Source organism: Phyllopteryx taeniolatus, chromosome 11 (assembly GCF_024500385.1).
Source record: "Phyllopteryx taeniolatus isolate TA_2022b chromosome 11, UOR_Ptae_1.2, whole genome shotgun sequence".
Classification (NCBI taxonomy): Eukaryota; Metazoa; Chordata; class Actinopteri; order Syngnathiformes; family Syngnathidae; genus Phyllopteryx; species Phyllopteryx taeniolatus.
Window position 1 is genome coordinate 11262232 of NC_084512.1, and position 15757 is coordinate 11277988.

Here is a 15757-nt window from a genome sequence, read left to right on the forward strand (position 1 = left end):
CAGACTTTAAATTCCAAGGAATGACACATGGTTATGCTTTCTTGACAATAAAATCCTAATGACTCTGGTGGTGTGTTATCTTACTTGACTACATGTCAACACCTTCCAGTAATCTGCAAATTGTAAAAGCTTAAAGAGGGCCACCCCCTTCATTTCAAGAGTTCACCAAGTGCATCTGAAGTTCATCATCTCCTCCGACATGCTGACTTACCACGGTATAATTACCTCACTGCCTTTTATCCGAAGTCACCCGATCATGGTTAGACGACGCTCATTTCATTTCACATAAGTGGGTTTATTTCATGGGAATGCGTTGCACAATTCACCTGACTGAGGTCAGAGGTGGAGCTTGTCCTTGCATGAATGACGATGGAAGGACAGCAAAGAGATAATAAAAATTGGAACATAAAGGTGAGAGAAAATTTGGAATTACAGATGGAGAATTCACCTTGAGAAAATGCTCAGTCCTTGCAGTGCTTTCACTTTTCGTGGAGTGTCTTGGCTGTGCATGAGCTGAAGGAATGCACCGTGCGGTAGCCTGCAGCACAAAATGACAAGTGCCCCATTTCACTGAGCATCAAGGCCTCGTCCTAACACGTACATCTCTGACCAATTTTAAATGTGGATCCTCAGCATCATGTGGAAAGGTTATGCACACAAATAAGGCCTTCTCATAACAAATGGAGTCCCTATTTACGCAATGAAAAGTGATGGTGTCTCAAAAGGTTAAAGCTTGCAATGACTTGGCTCCACATGATTTCTCAAACGTTACCAAGATTATGGCTTTGCAAGGCATGTGGGGGCATGACAGTGAGTTCAGTCTTTGTGTCCACCACATTTTGCAGCTTTGTGGTTTTGATGGGAGAGAAAATACGTATACTTAACTTGAGTCCCTCCAAGGAATAAAGATAAATTATACATTCTTTCGAAAAGAATTTGGATAAAATCCCAATGGAATCCTCAGTGGACCCTAGTAAGCACCATGCTGTACACCAGCAGCGATTTACATGCATACAATATGTCCCCTAGGGAGTACAACAATGTAACTTTAGACAAAACAAAATAGAAATAGAAATTTGGTGAGACTTCTGTTTCTTTGTGGTATGAAAGTCCTACGTACGTACATCAAAACTACAACCTAATCTGGTGAGGTATAATGAGCGATAACAAACCAAACATTCAATTTGAATTTTCCATTTGTTGTTGTGTGGTTTGAGTAATCTCTAGCTTTGAGAACAAATAGGGCAACAATAAAACAATAGTGTCGATTTTGGAAATCCTATCATGTATTCTAATGTTTGAAACAGTTGACTAAGCCTGTCTGTGTCAATCCTGACTGTAGGACTATTTAAATCCCTTTTTGATGATGATTGTATTAATTAAACTCAGAGTCTGACATTGCAGGACATTGTTTTATTTGTTTTCATGCAGACATTGAGATGAAAACATCAATATCAGCCCTGAGAGCCAGCTTGGCTTGGCAAAAATGAAAAGGAAACACGCTGAGCTTGTCGCTGCGGGTTAGTAGACATAGAATGACAACAGCTACAAACCACGTTGGTTTTGAACTGCAGTTTCTCAAGAGAATATGTAGTGATGACAGACGTGTGTAGCAGTAATTTCAGTTATATCAAAACAAGTAATTACATAAGAAATTGATAATTTTTTAAGGAGCTCACATTTGACCCTCTAAGACAAGTGCAGCTCATATTTGCATCTGTATAGCAACACTCCATTTTTCCGCTGTCACACACCCAAAGATATGAGCATACCATAAATAAACAAGTAAGAGTAAGAAAAATAAATGTGCTCATAAAAGACAGATGTTGCCATTAGATACACGATTAGACTCGGCCTCTAGGCTCCCGTGAGACGGAAGAATAACAGTTGCAAGGTAAATGAGTGCATATACTGGGGGTGCAGGCCCGCTGGAACAGTAGCAACCAGTACTGGAAAGTGGATACGACTCAGTCCTGAAGGCCCTTCACTGTGGTAAGCCTGAATCACATCTTTCAATTTATGGTGATAAAAGCGCCCCGGAATTTAAGAAATCTCTCTTGGCAATTTATAGTGAAGCATTTCTTGTCTGTCTACTAAGAATCCAGTATCAGATTATCGACAATTTACAGTATGTCTCGTTAACACAATGTCCAAAAATAGGCAGAATCCATTCTATGGTGCTGGTCAAATGAAGTCCCAGGAATTTTTAGTCCTCTTTCGTGATGTCTTGAATGATGATTGTTCGATCTCTCGGGTTTGTGCGACTTATTTTTTTCCACTGTAATTAATGCCTCCACCATAAATAAATCCCTGCAGCTCTTGAAGCGTTAAAATGACGCACAGGCACACATTTCACCAAACCCTCCCAACCACACATCGTTCTTAAGGAGCCACTTGAAGAAACACTCACAGACTGTTTGTTCAAGCATTGAGGGCTTCATGCTGTGTAGACTATTATTCTACTGTCGACAGGGTGGCCTCTTTTACTTGGAGGTATCAAATGATCACCTATTCTGTTTTCCCTCGAGTGGATGTTGTGGTCGAAGCATCAATAAGCCACTGTGGAGGTGGAAGCCTCTGACAGGCAACTATGAAGAGAGGCTGTCAGTCACCCAGAAGGGGTATGGACAAAGGTATAGGGACATCTGGAAGGGAATGTGGAATAAAATGTGGAGTTGGTCACACTATGTGTATCTATAACAGCGTTCATTATACTGTATTTGGAAGATATTACACAAGATGTTGGAGTGGGTCTGCCAGAATTTTTGTACATTCATCCAGAAGCTGGATAATGTTGGACCTGAGAGACAGCCTGCTGCTTTAAAATCTGGGTTCTACTTCATTCCAAAGGTGTTTGATGAGCTTGAGTTCAGCATTATTCATTCATTTTCTATGGCACGTATCCTTACTAGGGTCAGAAGTGAGCTGCAGCCTATCCCAGCTAACTTTTATAGGCCAGAGGTGGTATACACCCCAAACTGGTCGCCAGTCAATCGTAGGGCACACATGGACTCCAATTCACACTCCCACCAACGGGCAATTGAGAAACTTCAGTTAATGTAACATTTGTTATTGAATGTGGGAGGAAGCCAAATTCCCTATCGTAAAAACACACACAAACACAGGGAAAGAATGCAAATGAAATTTCGAACCCAGAACTTCTCGACTGTGAGGCAGATATGGCGACCACGCCCCACCGAGCGCCGTCTGTAGAATGACTTGTGCAGAATTGTTTTCGGAAGATAAAATATTATTTTTTGTCATACTAACACATCCATTCTTCTTTTATACCGGGACACATTTCATTAAGTACCCACCCATGCTGCCTGCACATGGTCAAATTTAGGCAGGTGAACCACTACATCGTCAGTGAATGCATTTGCTTAGAGAGAGCCTTAAGCCAATCAGTGTCACGTGTCAGGTCAAACAGACTGCATAGATACAAGATTATTTGTGCATCATTTGTTTGCAGGAATGTTTGGGGCCACAAGCTAGAGCTCCACCTGTACGCCTGTGTGTTGTTTCCTGAGACATGGAGGAAAACATCATGAACTTACTAAAGACCAAGTGTTTGATTTGCAGGACGCTCTCAGTGAAAAGAAAACAGGGAAAAAAAGGTAATGTCTAAATCCTCTGCCCCTAATATGCTCCATTCCGGTCTGGCATTGTGAAAGAAGCTCTTCAGTCATGATGACATGTTTTTTTTTTATTTAAAAAAAAAAAAAACACTACAAGGGGAACCTGGTCCAGAGCTTATTCATGAATTCATCTGACAAGCAACAGAAGAGTGCAAATACTAATCTGATGACAACATTGTGAAACTAAATCCATCCACCCATCCATTTTCTGTACCGCTTTATCCTCACTAGGGTCACGGGTGTGCTGGAGCCTATCCCAGCTATCTTTGGGCGAAAGGCGAGGTACACCCTGGACTGGTCGCTAGCCAATCGCAGGGCACACAGAAACAACCATTCGCGCACACATTCACACCTACGGGCAATTTAGAGTTTCCAATCAACCTACCATGCATGTTTTTGGGATGTGGGAGGGAACCGGAGTAGCAGGAGAAAATCCACCCAGGTACGGGGAGAACATGCAAACTCCACACAGGCGGGGCCGGGATTGGAACCCTGGTCCTCAGAACTGTGAGGGAGATGTGCTAACCAGTCGTCTACCGTGCAGCGCTGAAACTAAATCAATAGGCAAAATAAAATGCTTGCATTTTGCACAGTGAGTAAACATCTGCAAAGAAGACGATGCAGCTGTGGACCACACGAACCACAGGTAACACCACGGGCTGACCAGCGGAAGGCCTGTGGGAATAACGTCACATTTGGTTGACGTTTTAAGACGGGAAAAGTAGCACTAAAATAAAGACCTATGACCACACACATTTATTACATCCCAGTAAAATATTCCACAACACTTAACAAGCAAACAAGCACCTTCATCTCCAAACTGGTTGTTAGCTTTTTGGCTGGTCATGAGGTCTCGGCCAAAGAGGTGCATAACTTCACTTATCACCACTGTAATCTGTCCTTTAAAATACTCACACATAATATGTATCTGCATTAACCTGCACACGCCACACTCTTGACACGTAATCTTCAATGTGATGGCCAACATTGCAGCAGAGGCTATTTATTTTCAGTTTCACAGCACTCCACTCATCTGCGGCTGCTTGTTAAATGGGGTTGATTCCAGATGCAGCGAGACCACAGAGAAGAGTTGGAGAACAGCTCCAAACATATCTGCAGCACCCGCACTAAAAGACTGAAGCTCAGATTCAACCAGCAATGCAATCATTGAATTTGTAATGCTAAAATGTTTGTGTTGGACACACGACTGAACATTTGATTCAGTTAATTGAGATACGCTAATTGTAATATATATATATATATATATATATATATTGAGAAGAAAAATTCAACAAAGCAAAAACTTCATTCGATGTAAAAATGAGAAAAAAAATAAATTTCGTTCCAGAAAAACATTCTAGTAAATTTTTCAACGACTTCCACTAGTTGTGGAGAGCACGTGTTCAGCCATATTTAATGCAAGTAAAGTGCCATAGGCTCCAGCACGCCCGCAACCCGAGTGAGGATAAGCAGTACGGAAAATGGATGGATGGATGAATGGATGAAACACCATGCTAGTACTGTTCTGGAATTGAGCTACTCAAGGTATTACATAAGTGTGCTGCCCTCTTCTGGCAGGAAAAAAAGGGAATTTTCAGGACATTCTTGGGAATAAAATATACAAGAACAGTGCTGTGAAGCTTATTAATCATCATTTGAAATTCATAGAAAATTGCATCAATACAGTTTCCCCGTAAAAACTGGAAATTCAAACAGTGTTTCAAGTCAAATAGCTATTATACAGGAAAGGTTTGCCAAGCGATCACAGTTGTTAGTATCATCTTGTATTTATCAAGGAAAGCCGCCCTCCCACCCTTCATTCTAATGTATAACTGAACTAAATTCAAAATGCGGTTGTGTCACCGAAGTCTTTGTTCCATTGGTTGTACATATTGAGAGTTGCTGGGCTAACGCTGGGCTTAATGCGCTTCAGGGAATCCTCAAAGTCTTTCATCTTGATGTTGCGCATCTGTGAATGAGCGGAGGACATTTTAGGAAGTTAACCTCCAAACGAGAAGGAACATCCGTCACAGCATTAACTCACCTGACTAGCAACCATGTGCCGGACTTGCTCTGGTCCCAATTCTGTGTAAGACAAGATTTTCACATTAAATAATGCAGATGAACTATATGATAACATAAAAGATTTAGGCAACAGGATTTACGACACTTTACCTATAATTGATCTAAAGGAGAGAAAAAAAAATATATACACATATATATATATATATATATATATATATATAATGTATTTCTCATTTAAGCATTCACTTCAATTATACCTACCCAAACTGATTTGGGAGACTACAATGCTGTAAAAAAGTATCGGCCCCCTTCTCAAATTCTTATATTTTTGCATAGTTTCCCCACGTTAAGATCATCAAAGAAATGTAAATATCAGACAAATATAACCCAAGTGAAATTAAAATGCCGTTTTTAAATGTTGATGTCATTTATTAAGAAAAAAGTTACCTGGCCCTGTGTGGAAAAGTAATGGCCTCCTAAACCTAATAACTGGTTGGGTCATCCTCAGCAGCAACAACTGAAATCAAGTGTTTTCTATAACTGACAATGAGTTTTTAACATTTATGTGGAGCTATTTTGGCCCACTCTTCCTTGTAGAATTGTTTGAATTCAGCAAAAACGGAGGGTTTTCGTGCATGAACGGCCTTTTGAAGGTCATGCCACTGCATTTCAATCCGATTCAAGTCTGAACTTTGATTAGGCCACTCCAAAACCTTTATTTTGTTTTCTTAAGTCATTCAGAAGTTGACTTGCTGGTGTGCTTTGGATCCTTGTCCTGCTGCAGAACCCAAATGTGCTTCAGCTTGAGGTCACAAACTGATGGCTGAATATTCTCCTTCAGGATTTTCTGTTAAACAGCAGAAATCATGGTTCCATCAATCACAGCAAGTTGTCCGGGTCCTGAAGGAGCAAATCAGACTACCACCACCACGTTTGACTGTTGGTATGATGTTTTTCTGAAATGTTGTGCTACATTTACGCCAGATGTAACGACACACACACCTTCCAAAAAGCTCAACTTTCATTTCGTCAGTCTATGTAATATTCTCTCAAAGGTCTTGGGAATCATTCAGATGTTGTTGTTTTTTTTTTGCAAAAGTAAGACTAGCCTTTATGTTCTTTTTGGTCGGCAGTGGTTGTTGCCTTGGAACTCTGCCATGGATGCCATTTTTCCCCAGTCTCTTCCTTACTGTTGTGTCATGAACACTGACCTTAACTGAGGCATGCAGTTCTTTGGAAGTTATCCTGAGTTCCTTTCTGGCCTCCTGGATGAGTCATTGCTGTTCTCTTGGGTTAATCTTTGTAGGCCGGCCACTCCTAGGAGGGTTCACCACTGTTCCATGTTTTCTCTATGTGAGGATAATGGCTCTCTCTATGGTTTGCTAGAATCCTAAAGCTTTAGAAATGGCTTTTGTAACCCTTACCAGACTGATAGATGTCAATTACTTTATTTCCCGGCTGTTCTGGAATTTCTTTGGATCGTGTCATTTTGTTGCAGGTTTTTTTTTTTTTTTTTTAGATCTTATGTCCGACTGTATTTTGTAGGGACAGATTCTGTTTAAGTCATTTCTTGTTTGAACAGGTCTGGAGGTATTCAGGCTTGCGTGTGATCAGTTAAAATTACCGGTAAACAAAAATTGTGATTAGCGCCAATTAATTCATGATTTAACAAGGGGGGTAATTACTTTTTCACACAGGGCCAGATAACTTTGAATAGTTTTTTTCCCTTATAAAATGAAATTAACATTTTAAAACAGCATTTTAAGTGAACTTGGGTTATATTCGTCTGATATTTAAAATGTGTTTGACGATCTTAAACAAAGGGGGGAAACTATGCAAAATTATAAGAATTTGAGAAGAGGGGCCAATACTTTTTTAGGGAACTGTACATCACACCACACTTAATTCAACTTAATTCAATCTGAATGTGTGTTGACAAAACTGGCTCCTCAATTATTGGAATAGTAAACCGCAAAGTGCAGTGATGAACCTTTCCCTATGCATGCTTGTTAATGACTGAACATTTCAAACATATATTCTCATCGGAAGTAATGGTTTCATTAGTGGAATACTCATGTTATTGAGCATTCAGTGACTACCCTCTTCTTTATTGTGTCGTTAGTCCTCTGTGTACCTTAGGCCTGGTACCCTACACACAAGATTTATATATTTCCCCCAAAAAAATCTGCCATTTCAAAGTTTTGGTCATATTGTGTGTGGCATGCTGTGATAATCTCAACACAGATCACTACACAGAGAAAGATACTGTTCCACCACTAGTCTAGAAACAAGTCCTCTGGGGCAGGAATCTCACATGATCACACGTAATCTCACAAAAACAAAGAAGAGCAGAAATTGTCCCAGTATCCTGAACTTTAAGCCAATATAAAAATAACATACTGAGATGTCTCTGCAGGAGGCTTTCAAACACTCTTTCAAAGCTCCCTGCTCAGCTTGAAATACACCTCTAAGCAAGTTTGAACTCCGAGTTGCTGCTGTGAAATTAGTATGGGATATTCTCAGTAACTTTTTTTTTGCTGCTGCGTCACCTCCTCCTCCTTAAAATAACCAAAGTTAGGGCTTTCTTTCCAACAGTGACAAATACATATTGGCGAGTTGCGGTCCACTCAACGCGGAAAGCGTCCCGACTTCCTTCTAGACTGTTGCGTCACCACTTCCTAATATGGGATAGCCGCAACCCCGTTGTCATTGCCGTCCTTTCACACTGAGCAAGTGCAGTGGAAAAATTAAAATGCCAGTCAAATTTGCTGCTATGCTGCAAGTAAACAACTCTGTTCTCAGACTAATACAGGATTCAGGGTTGATTTTAGCCATAGGACAAGATGTCATTGATTATCTGCTGAAGGGTTCTTACCTCTAATTGGCCCAAGTGCAGCATCTTTTGCCAAGGATGTCAGATCACTTCCAGAATATCCTGCAGTTGCTCTAACAATATATTCGGGAAGAGTGGCACATTTAACATGAAACCGGGAAGGGAAGTTGTGAATGCAGATAATAAGAAACTCACTTTGCAAGACAGCTCAACTCATTCTTCCTCAGCGGACACCCATGCTTTGCTAAAAGATGCTGCAGAAGCGTGGACCTTGTCTAAAAAAGGTTACAAAATATAACGTTAACATTTAAAGGTTGATACAAAAAAGAAACGTGATTTTGGTGGGAAGAGCAAATACCTTCTCATCAGGTAACGTCACGTAGACCCTTTTTGCAAAGCGCCTGTAGGATATATCAGCGAACACTTTGATGAAAGAACAAAAATACTAGCAGTGATAATTGTGCAGCATGAAGTAAGCACCTTAAAACTGCTTCATCTAGCTCCTGAGGTCTGTTTGTGGCTCCCATGACAAGCACCCTGTCATCTCCTCCAGATTGGACCTGACCCACAAAAAACACCAATGTGGAAATAACAACACAGATATAACAGTGACTAAATGCAGTGTGTCTGTTATTACGCAACATTTTAAATGTCCTAAAAAGTCACAAGACCTTTCTTACCCCATCAAATTCAATGAGGAACTCAGTTTTTAAACGACGGGAGAACTCCTGTTCACCCTCCCGCCTTTCAGAAAGCAAGCTGTCAACTTCATCTAAATGTGGATGCAAAAACAGAATATGGCTGTTCAAATGTAAATATAAAGGGGACCAAATTGGCTGTAAGGTTCCATCCCAGGGGTACAACACAAACCAATAAAGATGACAGATGGCTGTAATTCCCTGGCAGCTGCAAACAATGCTCGGACAAGCTTCTCGCTCTCTCCAACCTGAGAAGACGTCACAAATGATGAACATATCGCACTAAATTTACACCAGAAACAGAGAAAAATGTGTAAAATATGATGATCACATGCACAAATTGATTGTGTTTACAAATTTAGATGTCAAACTGGCTGCGCTCATGTTGAAGAATGTGCTGTTTGACTCTGCTGCAACTGCTTTAGCCTGTTAAGATGAAGCAAAAGCTGTGATTCAATTTATTATAAATAACATCATCATGCAGTAAAGCACATCCATGCTTCCTTGTGCATGGGAAAAAAAAAATCGAGATTGGTGTGATATCATTCGCTCACCAGCATGGTTTTCCCATTTCCAGGTGGACCAAATAAGAGCAAACCTCGTGCTGGAGCTCTCAAGCCAGTGAAAAGCTACACAGATTGACAAATCATGACATTAAATGTGGTGCATATTAAAGTGACCATGACAGATTTTCTTTCGACGTTCACCTCTGGTCTTAAGGCAGGAAGAATGACAATCTCCTGGAGTGCTTGTTTGGCCAGATCCTGGCCCGCAATATCATTAAATGTTACAGACATCGCACTGAAATGAACACATGAAAACATGTAAATACTCCATGAATCATTCCGAAAGGTCCAGTGCATTATTTCAACTTACGTGTCTACAATTTCATTCAGGATCATATTTGCCAATTTGCTGTCCACATTCTTGAAATTTTTCAGCTCCCTCTTATGAGGCTGTTTTGAAGGTCTAACCACCTGTGGGGTTACCTTAGTCACAACATAAACATGTCACCTTCCATTATAACTGGACTTTCAGAGGACAAATGATTATGAGGGCCATTTACCTTTGAATCAGTGGTTCTACAAGGTGGTCTTCCTGCTGTGGAGGGCCTGATATTTTTGGGCATCCCTCGGACCTTAGGCTCGCTTTTAGGAAGCGGTTTTGTTTGTTTCTGAGCATTATTTGACGCATTTTGGGGTTGACCTCTGCCTTTAGAAGCCAATGTGGCCTCTGCACAAACAGCAACAGTAATGATAATCAACAATTTTTTTTTTCAAGCAAACAGAAGATACACAGAGCAACATAAATGAGATACCAAAAGACTTGTCAGAAAACCCTGTGTTTCCTTTAAGAATTGTTATGGCATATTACTGCAAAATACTCCCAGACATGTGGATCACTGATTGTAAATCAGATTGGCAATGTGGAGATGCACTTTTTACCCTAAGAATTTTGCGACTTTAGTTTAACGATTAGCATGGTGTTGCCATCTGTCTCGTCTTATCCTTCCCCCATCCTTCGTTATTACGATGTTTGTCTAAAAACGTAGTTTATTCGCTGTCATGGAAGTGAGGATTAGTGACTTATGCTGCGCTGACAACAGACACAAGGCGCACGTTCACCTCTGTGGCTCGGCATTGGATTTAGCCTTGTTAGCTGTCGCTCGTACGTACCTCAAAATAGCATGTAACAAGCATTCCACCCCCGAACAGTGGAAAGCACAGAGGTCGGGCGACAATAGGGACGCTCGTTTGGGCTAGTAGCCGTTAGCATGATGACGGAAAAGCCAAGCGGTTCCCATAATTCATCGTGACATCGTGCATCCCCCACTTTAATGTTTAAGATCATCAAACAAATGTAAATACCAGACATATATAACCCAAGTGAACTCAAAATGCTCTTTTAAAATTGTGATTTCATTTATTAATGGAAAAAACAATTATTCAACGTTACCTGTCCCTGTGTGAAAAAGTAATTACGCCGCTTGTTAAATCATGACTTAATTGCGACTGATCACAATTTTTGGATAATTTTCATTGATCACACCCAAGCCTGATTACCCCCAGTCCTGTTCAATCAAGATATCACTTAAACAGAATCTGTCCCGACAAAATCAAGTCGGACAAAATATCTAAAAAAGCTGTAACAAAATCACTATATCCAAAGAAATTCCAGAACAGTCGAGAAATGAAGTAATTGACATCAACTGTATCATCAACTATAGCCACAGTAACATCCATCGATCCATCCATCCATCCATTTTCTTTACCGCTTATCCTCACGAGGGTCGTGGGCTGCTGGAGCCTATCCCAGCTATCTTCAGGCGAGATACCCTGAAATGGTCACCAGCAGGGCACATAGAAACAAACAACCATTCACACTCACATTCATACCTACGGGCAATTTAGAGTCTTCAATCAACCTACCATGCATGTTTTTGGGATGTGGGAGGAAACCAGAGGTCCCGGAGAAAACCCACGAGGCACGGGTAGCACATGCAAACTCCACACAGGCGGGGCCGGGATTTGAACCCCGGTCCTCAGAACTGTGAGGCAGCTGTGCTAACCAGTTGATCACCGTGCCGCTCTCCCATATTAGTAATATTCACAATTATATGTGGATGGGGGATGTGTGGAATGGATCTAGCTGCGAGCCTTCAAAGACTACAAAACAGCCTATGACGTCAGCGACGGTGGCAGTGACCTCGCACCGGACACCCCCCCCAGTGGAAAAAAAAATCATCGGATCTATACGATTCATGTAAATGGCCTATTTTGAGTTCAAAACATCGAATTTCGCCAAAAGGCGACTGATTTGCATGTACGCTTTATACTCCAAATGAGGAAGTGGAACGCTGTAGTCTGGCTCTAGCAGCCTGGCTAAGTGGTATGGCTGCATATAGCCAGCCCAAAACTAAATTTTAAACACAATGGATCATTATTTTATACTGACAAAAGACTATGACAATATCGAGGCACTTTTAATTTCGCGATATCGTGAATATTGTTACATCCCTCCTTGTTAATAGTAAATTATTCTTTACTCTGAGGAGTACACACTCGCGTACGTCGGCCGTCAGTGTGTTCAACATGTGACATGTCATTTTGTAGTTTTATTTCGGTGACAAAGGTCTTTCGGTCTGACACTGAAAATGCTGTTTGGCCTATTTTCGACCGAAACATTTCGGCGCCCGAACTTTGGGTGCATCACTAATAAACATCTTAAATTATCACCACTCTGGCAGTGTCAATGAAAAAACAAGCATTATCTACTCTTCAATGTTATCTCATTATATTGTAAAAGGCCATCATGGCGCCATAGTGGTTATCATGTCTTTCTCACAGTTCCGAAGGGTTGCCTCTCCGATCTGGCCTTCGTGTGTGGGGTTTGTACATTACACCTGTGCTTGTGTGGGTTTTCACCAGGTACGCTGGCTTCCACCCTCATTCCAAAAACATGCATTTTAGGTTAATTTAAGATTTTAAATTGCCAATAGGTGTGAATGAGAGTGTGAATGTTTGTTTGTCTATACCTGCACCGTGGTTGACTGGTTACCAGTCCAGGGTGTAGAGAGAAAGGAGAACAAGCAAACGGCACACAGGAAGACTGAAGGCGGGATTTGAACCCAAACCTCAGAACTGGGAGGCAGATGTGTTAACCACTATTTCACCGTGGGGGAAATATATGGGGCAAAATCACTGTCTCCTACCTAAAAGAGCAAGTCTGTCTTTAGCCATGGTGAGGTTGGTGATCATTTTATCCTGAAGTCTCTTGGCCCGCTCATACTGCTCTCCTGTTGACAAACAGGTGAATCAGCATCAAAACAAGCCTGTACTGTCCTGTTTGCTCGGCTCATACCTTGTCCTGTTATCGTCACTGCGATGCCGCTTTCGAGCTCAACAATCCCCCTCTTGTACCACTGCAGAGCCTCCTCCTTCTCTCCTGCCACCACACAAGAGTTCTTACAGAAGTTGTCAGAGGACCGCACCACGTAAACCAGTAACCCACGGGCATCGCAAACACACCTGTATCATCTTCGTCAATCCGTAGTGCTTTGGATATATACTCAAACGCCTGCTTGTGGTAGTTTTTTACCACTTCGCCGCTATCTTTACATTTGCTGGTGTTCGTTTTTGCCGACATCAGTCCCTTCTTACAATTCTACAGTTCAGACTTTAGCATATTATTTGACACGCTGCGGTAAAGTCGGACTACACCATTATAACAAATTCGAATCGATGCGACGTGTGGCTTCTATAATGCAACAGCATAAACACATTTACAATAGTACAAGTCATGTAAAAACTGGTCCGAAAATATTCGTGTTTATCAGCGGGCTATGCTACGGTTTGTTTGGACGTCCTTCCGAAAGCGATCCCTAACTTCCGCCTTCGCATTGAAGCCCCGCCCTCTTGCTGCAGCCCAGCAACAGATGGAGACCTACTTCCGTGTACATTCTCACAATAAAATCATGCTTGTCGTTTATATTGGAGTCGGAAATACAATTTCCTGTACTTTGACCTCATCTATGTATGCTGTAAAGGACACATAGATGATGCCAAAACGAAACACCGGTTTAATATGGGCATAACTGGTTTATATGATGATAATCATTAATTCCTCATTTCTGTTTTCCCTCATTGTGTTCTCTCAGTTCAAGACACTCAAAATTCACCAAATGTTAAATTATGCACCCTCTCACAAATGTGAAAATTACAATTATTGTATATAATAATAATAATAATAATAATAATAATAATAATTTTACCTAACTTTGGGCGAGAGGCGGGGTACACCCTGAACTGGTCGCCAGCCATTCGCAGGGCACATATAGACAAACAACCATATCATAATAACAATATCCATCCATCTATTTTCAACACCGCTTATCCTGCTTAAGGTCGCGGGGCACTGGAGCCTATCCCACCTGACTTTGGGTGAAAGGTCAACTACACCCTGAACTGGTCACCAGTCAGTCGCAGAGCACATATAGACACAGACAACCATTCCCATTCGCATTCACATTCACACCGTTACTGAGTGGGAACTGAACCCACGCTGCCCGCACCAAAGTCAGGCGAGTGTACCACTACACCATCAGTGACCCATAATAATAATATTTTTAATAATACTTAGGGATAATAATAATAAGAAGTATTATTATAACTAGAAAATTCCAGTGGAAATGTGCTAAGTCTTGAAAGTTGCAAAGCCTTTTATTTGAGCTGAGCAGTTTAAAGTTGGAACAGTTTGAATCGGACCAAAAAAAAAGTGGAAATTAGCAGTAAATCCCCTCAAATATGTAATTTTGTGCTTTTATTTGGAAATGTTGAAAAGGAAATGCAGAAGAATGAGCTGATCAGTTTAAAGTTGGAACAGTTTAAATCGGTCAAAAATCTTTAAAATTGGAGCTAAATCCCCCCCAAAAATGTAATTTCTGGATTTCATTTTGAAATTTAGATAATTTTTTTGCAGAGGAATGAGCTGAACACGTTAAAGTTGGAATGGTTCGAATCGGTTGAGCAATGTGGAAACTGGAGGTCAATATGTACAAATTTTAAATTAAGGCTTTTATTTTGAATATTTGGGGAATTTTGGGAATGAGAAAAGTTCACGGGATGCTTCAATGAGCTGAGCATGTAGAAGTTGGAACGGTATAAATCAAGTGAGAACTGTTGGAGAAGGCAAAAATGTAGACTATGTCTTAAAGTTATACTTCTTGTGGGTATTTTAATGTGGAAAAATGTGGAATTTTGGTATTTGGGATTTTTTGGGAATGTTAAAAATTGTTCTTAAGGTTAATTGAACGAGCTAAACATTTTGAATGTTGAATGGGAGTGATGTTGAACTTTTTGACACGACGCCCCACTCATTGTCAATTAGGCATTTTTGGTGGTTTGAGGGGAATTACGTCGCTGTGATAATATGGAATTAACAAAAAAAAAATGCAATCAGTCCAGCCACGACAAATCTTTTGTTGCATCATTTGTGCAAATACGTTCAACTTGACACAGGGTCCTATTCCTTTTCACGGGGACTTTTGGACTTTTTGGAAATTCCCCGCTAGCAGCTAGCTCGCTAGCGAGCCTACAACCTGGAAAAATGCATCTTTCTTGAAGTGTCACTGTATGTGTTTTGTGGGCTATAGTATCTCTGTTGTGTAGACCCACGAGCACGGGGCAAGGCCCGCTACTTAGCCAGCGAGCTAGCAATATGTCACTGCCTTGCTTGGTGTTGTGTCGGTGTGTGGGTCCACATAACAGAGATGCTTGAGGCAAAGGGAACTTGTTATTAAAAGACAGCGCGGCACACGCGTTATTCAGCCGATGGCTCACACTACAGACATTTGAGCGCATACCGTGAAAACATATTTGATTGACAGCTGAAAAATGAGTGGGGCGTATTTTCAGTGTAATCAGCGGACACACCCACAGCATTCGGATGCTGGGAGGAGGTCTCTATTTTTCATGATTTGAGAGCCACTTTTTTTATGCTATATACTTTTTATTTCAATTTGACAGGCAGGCTCAACACTCTTCTCTGCGGTGTGTGAAATTTAT

General features: G+C 41.0%; 1 protein-coding gene across 1 annotated transcript; it reads right to left on the reverse strand.

Annotated features, from left to right (window-relative positions):
- Positions 1-3691: 3691 nt before the first annotated feature.
- On the reverse strand, positions 3692-13604 carry spast (spastin). Its single transcript, XM_061790286.1, has 16 exons — positions 13223-13604; positions 13056-13139; positions 12907-12990; positions 10261-10427; positions 10071-10183; positions 9902-9995; positions 9749-9823; positions 9549-9620; positions 9367-9442; positions 9177-9268; positions 8977-9056; positions 8855-8897; positions 8692-8771; positions 8539-8609; positions 5683-5723; positions 3692-5607 (listed from the first exon to the last, which is right to left on the reverse strand). The coding sequence occupies exons 1-16, from the start codon at positions 13338-13340 to the stop codon at positions 5482-5484; spliced, it is 1416 nt and encodes a 471-aa protein (XP_061646270.1). The 5' UTR covers positions 13341-13604; the 3' UTR covers positions 3692-5481.
- Positions 13605-15757: the final 2153 nt, after the last annotated feature.